Raw genomic sequence first — 20,171 nt, 5'->3', positions numbered from 1 at the left:
ATTAACAAAGCAAACAAAAACACATAACCAGTTAGACATCACTGTTATGAATGGGATAATTTAAGTAAATAAGATTGCATACATAAAGCACCTACCTAGTATAAGGCCTAGCCCATAACAGGACTTCTAAATGTAGTTCCCTTCTCCTCCCTGCCCCTATTTACTCAGTCTAGAACACTAAAATATTACAGTAGCTTCCAGTCTGGTCTCATTGTCTCTAAACTCTATATCATCAACTTTGATATCAGTACAGCATTCCTAATGTATCTCCCTCAAAAACACTGCAATTAATTAATAATGGCAAGATGTTCAATCTCTTCAGATACCAAATTGCCAATTAAAACACTCCTAAGTCAAATCGTCCATAAGTTCACCAAAGGAATTTTGGTGATTCATTCAGAACAAGCAGTGTATAACAAACAGAGTATATGCTAAGACCTTAGAAGTATAAAAGGGAGGACATCATTTCAAGCTGCGGTATTTAGAAAACTTTAGAAGCAGCAGCATTTGAGTGAGAATTTGAAGGATATACAATATTTTAATTGGTGAAGGTAGGAAGTTAAAGGAAATTTCAAGTAGAAAGAGCTTCATGAACAAGGGCATGAAGGTAGGAAAAAAATGCCTTACAATCTAGCCCAAATTTTATTTTTCTTTCTATCATGCTCCACCAGGGGCACAGATGCTAATCAAGTGTAATTTCCAAGACACAGTTTAAGTTTCTTTCCTCCATACCTCTGTTCAAGCCATGCCCTCCTTCAATAACCGGGAACAAGTCTTGCACAACACAGAGTAATAAATAATACTAGCTAAACCAACCTCCACCTTTCCCTCAGCTTCTATTCCCTTACTTCATCCATTTCTTTCTCTCTCCTTCAAATCTTTCCAACTGACCAAACTACAGAATATAATATTATTCACTGATTAATATATAAAGTAGAGAAGTAGAATACTCTCTTTAAAAACAAAGTTTCAACTTAAATCCTTGAAACATTCCCTCCATTCCCCCCCTCCTCTCCCCTTTTACTTCCCATTCCACATTCCCTTTCCTCTTTGGGTTACTGATGCTATATTTTTTTTAAATTCTCCTCCCACCTCAGATTTTTAAAATAAATAGCAATGACAGCAGGGATGGACTGCGCTTTCACAAATGTGAAACTTTCCCTCACAAGCAGAGCACAGTAAGGGCTTTGTGTTCTTTCTGGGAAGGGGACAAGGAGCAAAACAGGAACAGAAGGGGAATCTGAAAAGGAATGGAAGGTGTCCAGCCCGTCTAGAGGAATAAAGGTCAGGAATATTCTGGTAAGCCATAAAAACAAAATTTCTTTATTGTAATGACTAAATTTGCAAGAATGGGCCCTTAAAAATAGCACATATGCCTACATACTAAATAGTTTTCTTTTGTTAGCCAAAATTATAAATTATCTGTCAGAGAAGTCCAAGTTACCAAATAATCAAGTCTTCAATCTCTTATAATGGGATAACGAATTAGTAACTGGAAAAGACATTCACCAGAAATGGCCTGGATCATTGTAGTTTTAAAGGCTTACACAGGTAACCTAATGGAATCAGGAAAAATAAAATGTAACACACTATTAACTAAGAGTCTAGACTCTCAGTTTCAAGTATAGTCAATATACCTTTTGAATACCACTTTATAAAGCAATGTAAAGTGCTTATATTGTAGAAAATACATATATACCTCCAGAATTGGGGGGGGGGAGGGGAAGGGGGGGAGATATCGCAATGTTAAGCAAATAGGTACTTGTAGTAAAATGTCTAGTGAGAGCACCATCCCTGGACTCAAAAAGTGCTGGATCGCCAACAAACGAAATGACAGTGAAAATACCCCAGGACTGGAAATAACTTAACAACTAGCTCTCATGTTTAAAAAAAAATAAAAAAACAACAAAAAACAAACAAACAAACAAAAAACTAGCTCTCACAATTACAAAGACACTAATATCAAAGTGAATGCAAACAATCTTGCATATACTGTTTTATGAAACAGGATAAAAACATCTAAATTTAAAGTATTCCATATAAATGCATATATGCATGCATGCATATGTAACTAAATTAATAAAAACAGGGCTATTTCATCCACATCATTGGATGTTTATATATTCAAGTTGGCCAATAATTTTTTTTCTTTTGCTGAGCACTTATGTATTTTTGACCACATAAGTCATTTGCTTTTCAGGTTTATTATTTACTGACTAATCTCCTGTGTTAGAATGTGAGCTTCCTGAAGAAAGGGCCCTTTATTTTGATTAGTTATGTATCCCAGTGCTAGTAACAGAGCCTGACATGTAGAAGGTGTTCAAAACAGTATCAGTGAATGAATAAACTGATAAGCAAATAGCCTAAGTTCACAAGGTAGGTTATAGAGGTGGGTCTATCTGACTCCAAAACCCAAGCATTTCCACTAAGCCTATGTTAATACAAGTTATTCATATGCTTGGAGGAAACCATTTACCGAAATAAATTTTTAAAAAGAATAATAGACATGGTGTATTTCAAAGACTCTTAGAAACCTTAGAAATTTTGAAAGTGATCTTACTGGGAAAAAGAGAGGCTGGCTTGGATTTGAAGTCAACTTATATTCGGTGCACAGAGTATTAGATTTTTTTTTTAATATAAAATTATTTATTTTCTTTCTTTATTTTTGGCTGCGTTGGGTCCTCGTCACTGCGTGCGGGCTCTCTCTAGTTGCGGCACGTGGGGGTCACTCCTCACTGCAGTGTGCGGGCCTCTCACCGTGGTGGCCTCTCCCATTGCGGAGCACGGGCTCTAGGCGTGCAGGCTTCAGTAGCTGTGGCTCGTGGGCTGTAGAGCGCAGGCTCAGTAGCTGTGGCACACGGGGCTTAGTTGCTCCGCGACATGTGGGATCTTCCAGATCAGGGCACGAACCTGTGTCCCCTGCATTGGCAGGAGAACTCCTAACCACTGTGCCACCAGGGAAGTCCCAGGTTTTTTTTGTTTTTTCTAAGTGTTCTTTGTCCTCCAGAATTTCCTGAGGGCACTGCTGAATTCTAACTTGTAGAACTGTTTGCCCTGCTTGAAATGTCTGCTATTTATTTATTTTTTGGCTGCGCCGCACAGCTTGCAGGATCTTAGTTTCCCGACCAGGGACTGGACTCGGGCCACCGCAGTGAAAGCATCGAGTCCTAACTGCTGGACCGCCAGGAATTCCCTGAAATGTCTTGATGTTGTTTGTGAGTTGATATTTCTATTTCTTCTACATCCATAACAGGGAATCTACTTCTAAATTCAGATTCAATGTTTACTGAACGCCTATTATTTACTATGAAACATGACAGATACTTTCATAAAGCAGCTACACAAGCACTTACACAAGCATTCAACTGTATCATGTTTGCTAAAATTGAGTTTTACTGGTAAAAGCCAGAAAATGAGAGTGATGGATGATAGTACAGAAAAAAAACAAAAAACAATCTGGTTCTTATGTAGGATGACGAGATGGCAGACCTTATTTTCCTGTTTCATGTCGACTGATAAGAAAGGTAAATAACTCTTTAAACAGTTTAGCATTAAAAATTGTACTGAATAAAACTCTTTACCCTAAAACTCTACATTTTTGTTTCTGGAAGAGGGAGTTACTTACCTCTGCCTCTGCTGTCAACTGTATCTTCTTTGCTATCAGCTGTTTTAAATCAATCCGACCTAAGGAAAGAAAAAAGTATAACTTTTAAGTTGATGGAGATAGTTACCTATCAGCATTATTTAAATCGTGAAGTTGAAAAACAAGCAAAAAATGACAACTATGTAAACTATGGTACAACCACAAAACATGACACAACTCTTAAAAATGAAGCACGGACAATATAAATAGAAGGAAATTTATACATAAAAATGCTAAGTTGAAAAAAAACAAAACTACTATATATACACACAGTACTTACAACTATATTAATCATAGGATGTTGACACTATAGGAAATTCTGACAGTACAGGAAATTAGTTTCTGTGAATGGATCCTGCAACTATGAGTAGTAAAATGTACAAGCAACAATAGAAAAATTAAATAAATCGGACTTCGTCAAAAATTTTAAAAAAAAGTTTCTGCTCCAAAGAAGTAAAAAGACACAAAACAGGGAAAAACACTTGCAAATCTGATCTGGAACCTGCATCCAGAATATGTAAAGAACTCTTACAACTCAATGGCAAAGATGAATAGTCCAACTTAAGTATCTGAAAAGACATGTCTCCAAAAAAGATATACAAATGGTCAATACCATCTGAAAAGATGCTCAATATCACTGGCTATCAGGGAAATGCAAATCAAAACCACAAAGAAATATCACTTCATACTCACTAGGATGGTTATAATCAAAAACACATAAGTGTTGGCCATTGTACACCTTAAGCTAATACAATGTTATGTGTCAATTATCTCAATAAAGCTAGAAAAAGAGTTGTACAAGCAGGAAATTTTGAGAAGAGCATTATTTCAGGGATTGGATGTGATAGCTTTTCTGTAATACAATTAGAGAGTGTTAATAAACACTTGTAACAATGATGTTTATAAGCTTGGTACAAATAAAACAGAGTTTATTATTTACTATTTTTTTAATTTTTAATTTTTTTGTTTGCGTTGGATCTTCGTTGCTGCGTGTGGGCTTTCTCTGGTTGTGGTGAGCAGGAGCTACCCTTCATTGTGGTGCACGGGGCTTCTCATTGCGGTGGCTTCTCTTGCTGCGGAGCACAGGCTCTAGGCGCACAGGCTTCAGTAGTTGCAGCACGCGGGCCCAAGAGCGCGCAGGCTTCAGTAGTTGCAGCGCGTGGGCTCAGCAGTTGTGGCTCATGGGCTCTAGAGCACAGTCTCAGTAGTTGTGGCCCACGGGCTCAGTTGCTCCAGAGATCTGGGAGCAACTGAGAAGTTGTGGGATCTTCCCGCAGCAGGGATCGAACCCACATCCCCTGCATTGGCAGGGGGATTCTTAACCACTGCGCCACCAGGGAAGTCCCAAAACAGAGTTTTTTAAGTGAGGAGAAAAAAGCTTTGACCAGAACATGGAGAAATTAAAACCCTCCTACATTGCTGGTGAGAATGTAAAATGACACAATGCTTTTGAAGAAGTCTGGAAGTTCCTCAAAAGGTAAACACAGAGGTACCATATAACCCAGAAATTCCACCCTTAGGTAAATACACAAGAGAAATGAAAACAGACCCCCCCCTCCCATTTATAGAAAATTATAGGGGCTTCCTTGGTGGCACAGTGGTTAAGAACCCGCCTGCCAATGCAGGGGACATGGGTTCGAGCCCTGGGCCGGGAAGATCCCACATGCCGTGGAGCAACTAAGACCGTGAGCCACAACTAATGAAGCCCACGTGCCACAACTACTGAAGCCTGCGCACCAAGAGCCTGTGCTCCGCAACAAGAGAAGCCACTGCAATGAGAAGCCCGTGCACTGCAACGAACCCCCACTTGCCGCAACTAGAGAAAGCCTGTGCGCAGCAATGAAGACCCAATGCAGCCAAAAATAAAAATAAATAAATAAATTTACTTAAAAAAAAAAAAGAAAATTAAAAATCCAAGCCCCCCAAAAAAGATCTAACAAGATCGCTCATTATCCTATGATGTTCAAGTAACTAATATTAACATTTTGGTAAATATTATTTGTCCTTTTACTTTGGCAAATATTAAATAATAATATTAAATAATAATATTAAATAATAATATTAAATATAATATTATAAATATACATACTATAAAAACAGAGTCATTATGAATACTGTTTGATAACCTGTTTTCATTTAACATATTGTTAATATCTTTGCATATCATTACATATTCTTCCACATCATTTTTATGGGTCTACTATTCTATTTTTATGGCTGAAATAGAATTTATTTAATCCTCTATTGGACATTTTGATTCTTTATATCGTTTCACAATATTCCACTTGGAAAAAAGGCATGGAGAACGTGAAGGTCCAAAATGCACCTAATAAAAGCTCTATAAGGAGAGGAAAAATTTGAAGTAATAATGGCTGAGAACTTTCTGGGAGTGTTAAAAAAAAGCCAATCCTCAAAGGAAGATCAAAGAATCCCAAGCAGGGTAAAGATATATCATAGTGAAACTGTGTAACACAGAGGTTTATTTAAAAACGAAACACAAAACAAAAAGACTCTTAAAAGCACCCAGAAAGAAAACATCACCTTCAAGAGAACTGCCATTATGCTGTCTGACTCATCAACACCAACAATAGAAGCCAGCAAACAGTGAAATAATATCTTCAACTGTTGATAACAGTGAAGTTTATGACTGGGAAGGAGGCTAGAGGTCATATCATGGAGAGCCTGTGTGTATCACAACAAGGGCTTTGAGAAAACTAAGAATTTTAAGCAGAAGAGTAACTGATCTGATATTGGAAAATCCCACTCTCTGGCAGGAGAGGAAGAAATGACCACATAAGAGAAATGCAATAAATCCTGACAAATGATGTCGCCATAAGCCAAAACAATAGCGCTGAGAATGGATAGGAGAGGATAAATTTTGAAAATATTCCCAAATTGGTAACTTATTAGGTAAGAAATATGAAGGTAAAACAAATATCCATTTGATTTTTCTATCAACTGTAAAAATACTTTTATTTAGTTCTCTACTATCTATGATCAGACCATGGATTCATAAATAAGCTATTTACTTCATAAATAAATGAATACAGAAACTTCTTACCTTCAACTAATTACCATAGGGGGATGGGGAAGAAGACGCCAAAGATTAATTCTCACTACTTGTGCATCATTTCCAAAAGGAATCTGTCTATCCATAAACAACCTAACCACCATTCAAACTGGCTTTGAGGAGGCAGGGACTGGAAAGCAGGGAAAGAGTTTTTTCTCACTTACGACTAGAATCTCTAAAGGCCCCGCTCCAAGTGACAGTAAAGTTATATAAAGTCGAAGAAAAATATATTAAAAATCCAATTCAATTCATTTTCTTTCACCTTAAAACTAACCTCACACAATATTCAAAATTACTTTCTTGCTACCCACCAAAACTTAAATGTAATAAAAATCAAAAGAATAATGCCCTAAAACCTAACAACCAGTGATTTAAAGAACTATATACAGGGACTTCCCTGGTGGCACAATGGTTAAGAATCCGCCTGCCGGGCTTCCCTGGTGGCGCAGTGGTTGAGAATCCGCCTGCCAATGCAGGGGACACGGGTTCAAGCCCTGGTCTGGGAAGATCCCACATGCCGCGGAGCAGCTGGGCCCGTGAGCCACAATTACTGAGCCTGCGCGTCTGGAGTCTGTGCTCCGCAATAAGAGAAGCCGCGATAGTGAGAGGCCCGCGCGCTGCGATGAAGAGTGGCCCCCGCTTGCCACAACTAGAGAAAGCCCTCGCACAGAAACGAAGACCCAACACAGCCATAAATAAATAAATAAATAAACAAACAACCCCTCTCTAAAAAAATAAAAAAAAAAAAAGTTTAAAAAAGAATCCGCCTGCCAATGCAGGGGACATGGGTTCCATCCCTGGTCTGGGAAGATTCCACAAGCCGCAGAGCAACTAAGCCCCTGCGCCACAACTACTGAGCCCGCATGCCACAAATACTGAAGCCCGTGCACCTAGAGCCCATGCTCCACAACAAGAGAAGCCACTGCAATGAGAAGCCCGCGCACAGCAACGAAGACCCAACACAGCCAAAAATAAATAAATTAAAAAAATTTTTAAATATATAAAAATAAAATTAAAATTAAAAAATAAAGAACTATGTACAGACACCCAACCACATAAGTCAACTCAAGGCTTCTAAATTTCTAAAACATTGACCCTGAAATAGTGATAAGCCAGGACTGAGGGTCATGCAATTTCTGAAATACCTGCCTAGATCTATTAATATCACTAACTGATAACTGATCATTAACTGATAATACCTATTAGTAGACCCAAAGATAAATCATTAAAGAAAACTACTCTAGATTTTGTTTTTTCCTAACCCTCTTATCTCTAAGAAGTCAGGCTTGCGACATTTATCTTCATGAACACTAACTCACACTTGTAAAGTCTACAACACTGAATTGAGTATTTAAAAATTTACTCCTTGAAGTATCAAAAATCTAATTTGAACCAGTTTTGATAAAGACCTTCTGAAAATTATTACATGCTTTACCACCTTAAAAAAAAAAAAAAAAAAAGAGAGAGAGACTGTACATAATCTTTATGTCGAATAAAAGATCATTTATTGCACTGTGCTATTATAGTGACACCTTTAGTAGAACTGAAATGAGAGCAATGGAGCCCACACTAAACAGCTCCAGAAAGTTGTGCCTTTCTACTAGGGTTGCTTCTTCACGGCTCTTCACCAAATCTGATTCCTGTAACAATCCTATACTTACACTACTATGCCAAATTTACTGCCAATGTTACCCAGAAGGAAAAGATAAATGACCAAGCTTATTAAATTAGTAACGCACTTATTCATTCAATTATATACTCACTCACTAAATAAAAACCCTCTGAGAACCCAATTTATACGGGGTACTAGGCATGTATTCCAAACCCCTCCTTTAGGATCTCAATAGAAGTATGCAAACACTGATAACTACAATACACAAAAGGGCTGTGGGATCATCAGGGTGGAGAGAGCTTTTGCAGAGGAAGTCAATATTTGAGCTGTCTCAACTGATAAAATGCCTCTAGGTGCCAAGCTCTCTTTGCTTTACAATACTGTACTTAATATAGGCTTTTGCCTAAGGGCAGCTTTTAACTCCTTACTTTCTAGGTTACCAGTTACTTTCTAGATCAGTGCTGCCCAACAGAAACAGAATGTGAACCACGTTATGTAATTTAAAATTTCCTGGGAGCCACATGAAAAAGTAAAAACAGGTGCAAAGTGAGTCTTAAAAACAGGTGCAAAGTGGTATGTATTTTACAACTTTGGTGTTATCTCAATTCAGACTAGCCACAGTTCAAGTGCTCAACCGGACCAGACTGAACAGTGTAGTTCTAAATCAGGGGTCAGCAATTTTTTTCTGCAATGGGCCAGAGAGTATGTATTTCAGGCTTTGGGGGCCATATGGTCCAAAAGCACTACAGCCATAAATGAATGGAAGTGGCTGTGTATGACAACTCCTGTTCTAGATGGCTGAATTTACTGTGAGTCTGGTTGACAAAACTGACAGGTATGCACAATTATTTTTTATAATCTCACGTGACTGTGGTGAACAACGCTGGTTGCTTCCGCCACAAGGGCATGTGTTTCATTCCCTTTGCCAGAGACTGATTTAAGAATGGGCATGAGCACCAGTCAGAGATGGCCCGCTCAGGTTTACTGAGAAGAGTGTAAAGGGACTATTTTATAAATGTGTGGGCAAATTTAAGAAAAGCAACAAAGGATGGTGTAGCATTCTAGGGCTAGTAACAAGCAACAGGAAAGCTGTTACTATCCTGAAAGGGCAAAGGAGGGAAATGGTTTAGGAAACCCGAAGAGAACTCCCTGGAGAGAACTATTAGAAGAGATGGTTACCCAGCCCAGAGGGAACCTATGTTATAAACACACACCTTACTCTCTGCCCTTGGACCTCCTATCAATGCCACCCACCCCAACCATGACCGAACCCTACCAGAAACCAGAGGGTATGGAAGCCATTTGATTGTGCCCGGGGAGGCTGATGCTCTGGACTCTAAGTAGGGTAGAAAAGAGTAAAGAGGTAAAAGGAAGACAGCATAACTTGTAATCTAGCTCTGGCCAATGAGACATGAGAAGTCTGTTGGGCAATTTCTAGGAAAGATTTCACTGCTCTAAAGGGAGGCACAGGGAAACGGTGTTCCTTCTGATGGAAATTATTCTTTTGCTTTCCCAGTTTTCTTACCCAGCCTAGAGTCACTAACCCTTTGTCATTATTTCTATCCTTCCCTCATCAACGCCACCAATTTCCTGGACCCACCTAGCCACATCCCAATCCCAGATATTGCCTGCTATCTGCTTTCTCTGATTTCAAACTGCCATGCACTGCAGAAATATAATACAGAAAATGGGCCCACTATAAACTGGCTGTCTAGCGTTAACCAGGCCTGCAATAAAAATGAAATCTTTGTCTCTGCCTCTTGATGAATTTCTATAACATTCCTCCCAAGTGTAGTTCCAAACATTTTCCACCTTCAAGTCCCAGCCTTACAAAGCAACCTTCAGTTGATCATTTTGGGGACCAACTCCTGAAATGTCTTCTATCTTAATTTTCGCTATCTTTAATCCTCTTCTCCACTGTTCCTTTGTCAGAGGAAGGGGTAGCCCATCTCTTTTTCAAGACTACCCCTTTAAACTATATTGCCTTGATCCTTTATATATCCTTTGAGAAACTGCTCAAATCATTCAACACACTGAGCCATTTATATTGTCCACATTACATCTAGCACCAACGTAGTCTTTAAAAATTTTCTGAAATTATGATATGGATGTCATAAGTGGTACTCAAAATTTATCTGTGAAGTATTACATATTTACTTAACGTTTTGGAAACAAATATGTAACTGAAACAAACTATCACTTCATAGAATTTATTGCTTAGGATGAAGATTCTTCTTTTTAGTGAAATTTTCTTTAAATTACATAATAAAAAATATGGTACGGAGATAATGGCAAAATTATAAATAACTGAAATTTTGGAAACAATGTCCTTTGGAAACAAACAACAGCCCTTTCCAATGAACCTCTTATCTTTAAAGACCCAACTCATGCTGTTCTTTTCCTTTTAATATAAAATGTCCTAGAAAAGTGGTTTGTACTTCCTATCTTCACTTTCTCACTAGCAATTCATCCCCAACATGTTTCTGCAACTCTTCCTTTTCTGGAGTCACTATGGCCTCCAAATTTCTAAATCCTCATCCTCATTAAACTTGCTGCAAGGAGTTCCCTGGTGGCCTAGTGGTAAGGATTCCAGGCTTTCAATGACAGGCCCTGGGTTCAATCCCCGGTCAGTGAACTGAGATCCTGCAAGCTGTGCGGGATGATATCATATATCACTTATATGTAGAATATAAAATGTGATACAAATGAACTTATTTACAAAACAGAAACAGACTCACAGACATAGAGAACAAACTTCTGGTTACCAAAGGGGAAAGGGGGTTAGGGAGGGATAAATCAGGAGTTTGGGATTAGCAGACACAAACAATTATATATAAAATAGATAGGGAATTCCCTGGAGGTCCAGTGGTTAGGACTTGGGGCTTTCACTGGTGTAGGCCCAGGTTCAATCACTGGTTGGGGAACTAAGATCCTGCAAGCTGTGCAGTGCGGCCAAGAATTTTTTAAAAATAAGAAAAAAAAAAAAAAGATAAACAAGGTCCTACTGTATACCAAAGGGAACTATATTCAATATCCTGTAATAAATCATAATAGAAAAGAATATGAAAAAGAATATACATATATATAACTGAACCACTTTGCTGTACACCAGAAACACACCATTGTAAATCAACTGTACTTCAATACAAAATTTAAAAATTAATTAATTAAAATTTTAAAAATCAAGGCCTACTTATAGTGACTAAATTCCTAAAGATGACTAAGAAGTACTAGGCAGTGATGAATCACCATTTTTCAAGTTTCACTTCTTTTAACTAGCATTTTCTTTGTCTCCTTGTGGTAAGTACAGAATTAGCTAATGCGTAGGCACTGACTAGCAGGTTTTTACTGCCTAGAGAAGTTCAAACTCATTTTAAAATCCTGATTATTTTCTAAAAAACTCTCATTGACCATGTCTTAGAAGATCTTCATCCCAGCTTCACCTTGCTCTCTGTAGAGATATAAGTAATCCAAAAGAGTCATGTGAAAGCCACCTTTATGTCTAAGGATGGTTGGGTTTAGGAGTAGTCCTTGAAAGAATCAATCATTTATCAATCTTAGAAGCAAAAGGGGAGATTAAAAAAAAAAAGTATAATCCATCTATAGGGACTTCCCTAGGGGTGCAGTGGTTAAGAATCCGCCTGCCAATGCAGGGGACACAGGTTCGATCCCTGATCCAGGAAGACACCACGTGCCACGGAGCAACTAAGCCCGTGTGCCACAACTACTGAAGCCTGCGCGCCTAGAGCTCAGGCTCCGCAACAAGAGAAGCCACTGCGATGAGAAGCCTGTGCACAGCAACGAGGAGTAGCCCCCACTCGCCGCAACTAGAGAAAGCCCGTGCACAGCAACAAAGACCCGACACAGCCAAAAATAAATTTTTTAAAAAAAGGTATAATACATCTAAATCCTCTATTGCTCCACCGACCTCAAAAACCTTTCGAAATTGTCTACTAATCACATGTCTACACTGCTACAGAGAAAGGAATCTGAACTAGAAATGAGCATCAGTATATAAATATCATACAGAAAAGGAGATTTAATAGATAATGTTGAAACAACTGGCTGGCCATTTTGAAAAACTGTCAAATTAGAGCCCTAGCTCACTTATTATTCAAAATAAATTTCAGATGGATCAAATATTTGAATCTTAAAAAGCCCAGGGCTTCCCTGGTGGAGCAGTGGTTAAGAATCCACCTGCCAATGCAGGCGACATGGGTTCAATCCCTGGTCCGGGAAGATCCCACATGCCGCGGAGCAACTAAGCCCATGTGCCACAACTACGCCCGTGCGCCACAACTACTGAGCCTGCACTCTAGAGCCCGTGAGGCACAACTACTGAAGCCCGCACACCTAGATCCCGTGCCCCGCAACAAGGGAAGCCACTGCAATGAGAAGCACATGCACTACAAGGAAGAGTAGCTCCCGCTCGCCACAACTAGAGGAAGCCCACGTGCAGCAACAAAGACCCAACACAGCCAAAAATAAAATAAATAAAATAAATAAATTTAAAAAAACTTTTTTTAAGTTATCAAAGAAAATTATCAGCTAGTAACTCCCATTTCTTTTAACTAACCTTCCTAAAATGAACCAAGATATCCAAACTCATTCTTTTGACCTTAAAAACTACAAAAGGGGGCTTCCCTGGTGGCGCAGTGGTTGGGAATCTGCCTGCCAATGCAGGGGACACGGGTTCGAGCCCTGGTCTGGGAAGATCCCACATGCCACGGAGTGACTAAGCCCGTGAGCCACAAATACTGAGCCTGCGCGTCTGGAGCCTGTGCTCCGCAACGGGAGAGGCCGCGACTGTGAGAGGCCCGCGCACCGCAATGAAGAGTGGCCCCCGCTCACCGCAACTGGAGAAAGCCCTCGCACAGAAACGAAGACCCAACACAGCCAAATATAAAAAATATATATAAATAAATTAATTTTTAAAAAAAAGTTAAAAAAAAACTACAAAAGGTACTAATTAATATTCAATAACTTTATTGCTGCTTTTAATTATGTCTCATTTTACAAAACCTTTTTCAAGTAAAGTGGAATCTGTCATCTCTCAAAATGCCATAGAGTTTATTCAAAAGGTCACATCATCCATGACTGAAGAAAGGTTGAAGAAACACGCACTCTCATATGGCTACTCGGAGTGCAGTATTTCCAGAGGGCAATTTGGGAATACCCACCCAAAAAATCTTATGACCTAAAAACAATTTCTAGGAATGTAGCCAAGGAAAAATCATAAACACTTGAACTTTTGCTCACCTGCACTTTCTAAAACAAACATGTTTTGCTTTTATTCTAAGGAAAAAAAAAAATGTGTTCTCAACCTACTCAGTTGATCAAAGCTCTATGTGGACTGGTCAGTTTTATGATTAGATGCATAAATTGGATGAAGGGGCTAAATTACAGAATAACAATGATATTAACTTTTTTTCATATATTTTTGCCAAGGGACTCTCAATTTTTACAAAAGGCAAGTTGTTCTCTCTGTTCAAATACTTATGTACATATCTCAAAGAACACTGAAATTGAATAGAATTAGAAGTATATTAATCAAGTTAATATTTGTTAAACACTTAAAACAGTGCCTGGCACATGATGAACTGTTAGCGGTTATTATCATATTTACTCATTAATTAGCTATCAAATGAACAATGCAGCAAAATAAACGGTAGTCAAGAATAGGCACTGCCTGTAAATTAAGAGAAAGGTAGAGAATGTCCCCAACCTGATAAAGGGCACCTACAAAAATCCACAGCTAACATAATTAACAGAGAAACTGAAAGTTTTCTCCCTAAGATCAGAAACAACACAAGAATGCCCAATGTCCACTCTTGCCAATTCTGTTCAACATTTTACTGGAAATTCTAGCAAGGGTAATTAGGCAAGAAAATGAAATAAAAGGCATGTTGATTGAAAATGAAGAAATAAAACGAATTCTTATGTGCAGATGGCATGATCCTGTATATAGAAAATACTACAAAACACACACACACAAAACTCTTAGAGCTAATAAAAGAGCTCAGCAAGGTTTCAGGATACAATATCAATATACAAAAACCAGCTGCATTTCTACACATTAGCCACAAATGATTGGAAAATGAAATTAAGAAAATTCCACTTACAACAGCAGCAAAAGGAACAAAATTATTTAGAAATAAATTTAACAAAAAAAGTGTAAAACTTATCAACTTAAAACTATAAAACATTGTTGAAAGAAATCAAAGAAGACCTAAATACAGGCATACCTCCTTTTATTGCACTTTGAAGATATTGCAGGATTTTTTTGTTTTTTGTTTTTACAAATTGAAGGTTTGTAGCAACAGTGCACTGAGCAAAGCTATCGACACCATTTTTCAAACAGCATCTGCTCACTTCATGTCTCTGTCATAGTTTGGTAATTCTCACAGTATTTCAAACTTTTCATTATTATATTTGTTATGGTGATCTGTGATCAGTGATCTCTGATGTTACTATTGCAAAAAGATTACAACTTGAGGAAGACTCAGGTGATGGTCAGCATTCTTTTAACAATAAAGTATTTTTTAATTAAGGTATGTACACTGTCTTTTTTTTAGACATAATGCACACTTAATAGTTTATAGTATAGCATAAACATAACTTTTATATGCACTGGGAAACCAAAAAATTCATGTGGACTCACTTTATCGCGATATTCATTTTATTGCGGTGGTCTCGAACCGAACCCGCAATATCTCCGAGGTATGTCTGTAAATAGAAAGACATCCCATGTTCATGGGCTGAAAGACTTAATATTGTTAAGATAATGTATTAGTTTCTTGCACCTGCTGTAACAAATTACCACAAACTTGGTGGATTAAAACAACCAAAATTCTCTCTCAGTTCTGGAGGCCAAGCTGAAATCAAGGTGTCACAGCAGGGCTCCACTCCCTTTGGAGGCTCGAGATAGAATCCAGTCCTGGCTCTGCAGCTTCTGGTAGCTAGCAGCATTCCTTGGCTTTTGGCCATTGCACTCCAATCTTCAAAGCCAGCATCTACAAATCTCTCTCTGCTCCATCTTCAAATCACCTTCTCCTCTGTGTGTCATCAAATCTCCCTCTGCCTCCCACTTATAATATACAGGACTGCATTCAGGGCCCAGGTGGATATTCAAGATAATCTCATCTCAAGATTCCCAACTTAATTATATCAAAGACCCCTCTGCCCCCTTTTCCTGCCATGTAAAGCAGCATTCACAGGTTCCAGGTTTTAGGACCTTTTGGGGGAGGGGGCATTTTCCAGCCTACCACATATGGCAATACTTCCAAAACTGATGTGGATATCCACATGCCCAAGAAAGAAGTTGAACCCTTAACTTATACAATATAAAAAATAACTCGAAATGGATTATTGACCTAAATGTAAGACCCAAAACTCTAAAACTAGAAGAAAACATAGGACAAAACCTTCATGACACTGGGCTTAGCAAAGATTCCTGGATACCAGAAGCACAGGCAATAAACACAAAAATAGACAAATGGAATCATATCAAACTTAAAAACTTCTGTGCAAAGAACACAGTCAACAAAGTGAAAAAGCAACCTATAGAATGGCAGAAAACATCTGCAAGTCATATCTGATGAAGGGTTAATATCCAGAATATTATAATATTATAAAATTCCTACAACTCAACAACAAAAAAGCATATAACCCAACAAAACAAAATGGCCAAAGGATATGAATAGATATTTCTCCAAGGAAGATATACAAATGGCCAACAGGTATGTGAAAAAGTGCTCAACACCACTAATCATTAGGGAAACGCAAATCAAAACCACAGTGAGGTATCACTCTACACCCATTAGGATGGCTACTATTAAAAAGACAAACCAACCACCAACAACAAAAACAGAAAATAACAAGCACTGGTGAGGATGTGGTTAAATTGGAACCCTTGTGTGCCACTGGTGAAACTGTAAAATGGTGCAGCTGCAAGCAAAAACAGTATGTCAGTTCCTCAAAAAATTAAAAATAGAACTACCACAGAATCCAGCAATCCTACTTCTGGGTATAGATCCAGAAGAATGGAAAGCAGAGCCTTGAAGAGATATTTGAATACCTGTGTTCATAGCAGCAGCAGTATTCATAGTAGCCAAAAGGTGAAAGCCAAGGTACTCAGAAGTACGTGGGCCTCCAGCACATAAACAGTAAACTGTGGGACTTCTCGGCCTCCATCTGAGCCAACCCCTCATAATAAATCTTTTTCTATATCTATATATATCCTATTGGTTCTGCTTCTCTGGAGAACTCTGACTAATACACATCCCAATTGAGAACTGCCACTCTCAGAGCTGTGTCTCAAACTTTAACCTGCATATGAATCCCCTGAGAACTTATTAAAATGAAATTTTTATTCAATTAAGTGTGAGGTGGGGCATTTCTAACAGGCCCCCAGGTGGTGCAGATGCCCCTGGGCCTGGCTGGTAGGCTACGATGACTGGCATGGCGTGGTGTCCTTTAAGCCCTCACTACTCAAAGGTCACATTTTACCCATCTGCTTACTCCCCCAAAGTGAACCAATGTTAAAGTAAGTGGAGAAACACATGCAATTTTCAGATCAGCGTTACTTACATCAAACCAAGGAGGAGGTCAGACTTCTTGTTTTAGGCTAAACAATTCAATTTTTATTATCTGCATTAAAACCTGGAATGATTAAAACTTAATGAACTGAGGCCATAAGGAGTACTGAAAACATGTAGAAATCAGAATAGTCTAAAAGCTTTTCTTTAAAAAATGGGACATAGTGAGAAAATCATATGTGGTAACAGAAAGTTTCAATAAAAAGACAATGTGAATTAGCACCCAGTCCCTAAATCATGGAAGGGGAAAGTTTCTACCCAATGCTGGCTTACCCTTTTGCACAAATTTCACATTTTACATCACACTAAAACTAGTCCATATGCCAATATAAATATTTCATAAATAGCTAATTAAGAGTCCAACAATCAATAAACTACATTATGCAAACTTAACCAGCAACATTTATATTCCTGGATCCAGCTGCTGTATTTAATTTACAATTAAATTTAAGTAGGAAAAGCAAAAGCTTTTCTTTATGAAAGAAGTCTCAAAAAGTTCCACACCTATTTGTTAACCAAACAAGCCTCAAATTTCAAATCCTCATTGAAATCAAACCTATACAAATGTCACTGCAAAAATAAATAGCCTGATGCAATAGATGACATCAGTTGGAGTTGTGTTTACAGGTCTATCAATCTTAAGCACAAACCTTGACCTTAACAAGTACTGTGTCATAGTCTTCTTTGTATTCATGTTAAGCAAACTTGGACATGAGAACTAACAAAACTCCCCCAAGATTTATAACCTAGTACTGAACTAACTAGGTTAGGTACCCTGCTAATTACTCTCCTTATGCTCATTACACCTATTAAAAGAGTAATTAGTAGCACTTATTTACAATAATCTAATTATGCTAATGGTGGGAGAGGGGTTCTCATTCACTTAACTTGGAGCTCCATGAGGGCAAACACATCTGTATCGATCACTGCTGTAGCCCCAACACCTAGCAGGACACCAATAATTACTGACAGGTTAGGTAGTTGAAGGAATGAATAAATGAATGAATGATGTCTAAAACATAGTAGATACCCCAAAAATGTTCAATGAATTAATTTAAAAGGGCTTACTTTCTAGTTTCTTCGTTACCAGATATATAAAACTAAATTAAAACATACATTGCAAACTCCACTTACATCAATAAAGCTCACCTCTATGAGAGGTGCAGCAATTTACACACCAGTGCCACCAGCAGTATCTAAAGCAGCTGTGACTGGCAACTAAACCAAATTGTTCCTTTCTATTCTCTTAATCAATTTATTTTTCTCCCCTGCACTTTACAGTGCCTACCAGCATATCCATTTATAAGAGAGCTAAAGAGATGGCAATCCTTGTTCTAGAACACTGAATTTGTTGCCTATTTCATTAATTCACCTCAGAAACAGTAAAAGCCTCACCGTTACTAGGTGCCTCTTGGGACTCCTCTGTACAGTCTCTCTGGCCTTCTTCCTTTTCCTCAGCATGTTTACTGGACTTCGACAGCCGTTTTTTTACAGACGTCTTCTCTTCGCCCACCATCGTGTTGTCTAGAAAAGAAGATATAAAAAGCTTTAAGTATCTGGCTTAGGCAAATTTCACAATATCACCATATTTTTAGGGGAGGCAACAAATGATATATTCTCTTCCTTTTGTTTTACTTTAATCACATTTAAGCATTTTCCGAGTACAAGATACTATAACAAATACGGAGAAATTGGTCTTTATAAAGTAATTAAATTGGCTGGTTTCAAAACACAGCCCCCATTCTTAAAGAATAATTTAGTTGAACAAACAAGGCATAAGTACGTGAAAAATTAAGAATTAAATAAAAGTTAAGTACAAAGATGCCACAAGGTAGAGCACAATCAATAGTCAAGTCAATGGTAAAAACAATACATACCTGAAGTGCAGAGACAGAAGAGATCATTAAGAGGTGCAAAGGTTTCACAGAACAGAAGGTATGTGACCTGAGTCTTGAAGGACGAGAATGGAGCACTTCATGGGTGAGAAAGGATGAAAACAAGGTCCTTGTAAGCCCTGTTCAGGGGACCATGACTGATCAGACTACTTCACTAGAGGACAAGAAACAAGCTTTTGTTGAGTAATTACTAACTACCAGGACTCTGCTAGGTGCTTTAAGTTTTCTCATCTAATCTTCAGAACTCTGCAAAAAACCTGTTATTACTCCTGGCTCATATATGAGAAAAAATAAGGCTCCAGGTAGTTACTGCCAATGCCTTCCACCCACACACCAGGAACATACCAATGGCTGAACAAGTTGAGTTTATCAGGAACGCACATCATGGGAAACCGTGGGGCATCTTGGTGAGAGAATATTAGAGAGGACTTATTTAGGATTTGGATTTGACTAAGTGATTTTGGGGGAGAGCCCAAAGAAGCCGGGGTTCACTCTGGCTTGAGTGCTGGCAGAAAGCGAGGACAATTTGATGATTGGGTATACCAACAAATCTCTGTGGGGAGGCAGACTAGAGGGAGGCTAAGGGTGTAATTGGTAAAGCATCAACAATCATTCCCAGTAGCCTGGAGAGGGGAATGTTGGATATTTTGTGACTTGGGCAACATTCATGCCTTTACCTGTGTTAAGACATGATTATAACATGGCCTTATTCTTGTCTTGACCCATCATATTCAAAGAATGGCTTTGTGTGATGCTGATGTTCAGTGAAACCGTTTGTGCTGAACAGAATACCCAGAAGACCTAGCTCTTAAGTTCCAGGCTAGGTCACAGCAACACCAAGGCCTAGCTGGCTGCACCAGGGCAGCTCCAGGACACCAAGGGCTGTTTGCTTCTTCTCATTACAGTAACTTGCCCAAGTCCACAAAGCTAATGGCAGGGTCAGATGTGAACCTGGGTCAGATCCAAACTACAAACACCACCCACTATTTGGATTTTTTTTTTTTTTTAAGTTGGTAACAGAAAAGTGGTGAGGGAGAAAGACTTGAAAAAAAGAACTGGGGTCAAACTGTAAAGGCCTAACAGATTAGGACTTTTTTCAGTTAGGCAGTAGTGAGAGATTTTACGCACTGAAAAATATGATCAAAATCAAATTTTAGGCAGGTCAATATCAGGACAGTACAAGGTTTACTCCAAAGCAGTGTTTTACTTTGTAGAAGTTTTCAGTAGTCTGAAGTAAAACATAATGAAGTACTCACTACATTATTTTTAAAATTCTAAGATTATGGTCTTTTTAAATGGTTATGTTTAAATTCCTTTTCTGTATGAAATGGAGTGCACGGTGAGCTTGATTGTC

General features: G+C 38.4%; 1 protein-coding gene across 8 annotated transcripts in view; it reads right to left on the bottom strand.

The window, feature by feature from the left end:
* Positions 1-20,171, bottom strand: part of SOAT1 (sterol O-acyltransferase 1) — a 58,345-nt gene that overhangs the window by 27,690 nt on the left and 10,484 nt on the right. For 2 of the 8 annotated variants that reach the window (XM_036869600.1, XM_036869563.1), the window contains 2 exons: positions 18,318-18,446; positions 3,626-3,684 (listed from right to left, as the gene is read on the bottom strand). In XM_036869600.1, coding sequence (XP_036725495.1) covers positions 3,626-3,684; positions 18,318-18,438 — 180 coding nt within the window. In that variant the 5' untranslated portion in view covers positions 18,439-18,446. Of the gene's footprint in view, positions 1-3,625; positions 3,685-14,986; positions 15,052-16,914; positions 16,931-18,317; positions 18,447-18,799; positions 18,972-20,171 lie in introns of those variants that run through there. The other 6 variants (XM_036869612.1, XM_036869607.1, XM_036869571.1 and 3 more) reach the window with 6 other exon arrangements.

Source organism: Balaenoptera musculus, chromosome 1 (assembly GCF_009873245.2).
Source record: "Balaenoptera musculus isolate JJ_BM4_2016_0621 chromosome 1, mBalMus1.pri.v3, whole genome shotgun sequence".
NCBI lineage: Eukaryota > Metazoa > Chordata > Mammalia > Artiodactyla > Balaenopteridae > Balaenoptera > Balaenoptera musculus.
Note: the sequence above shows the minus strand (reverse complement) of the source record. Positions and strands in the feature narration are given on the sequence as shown.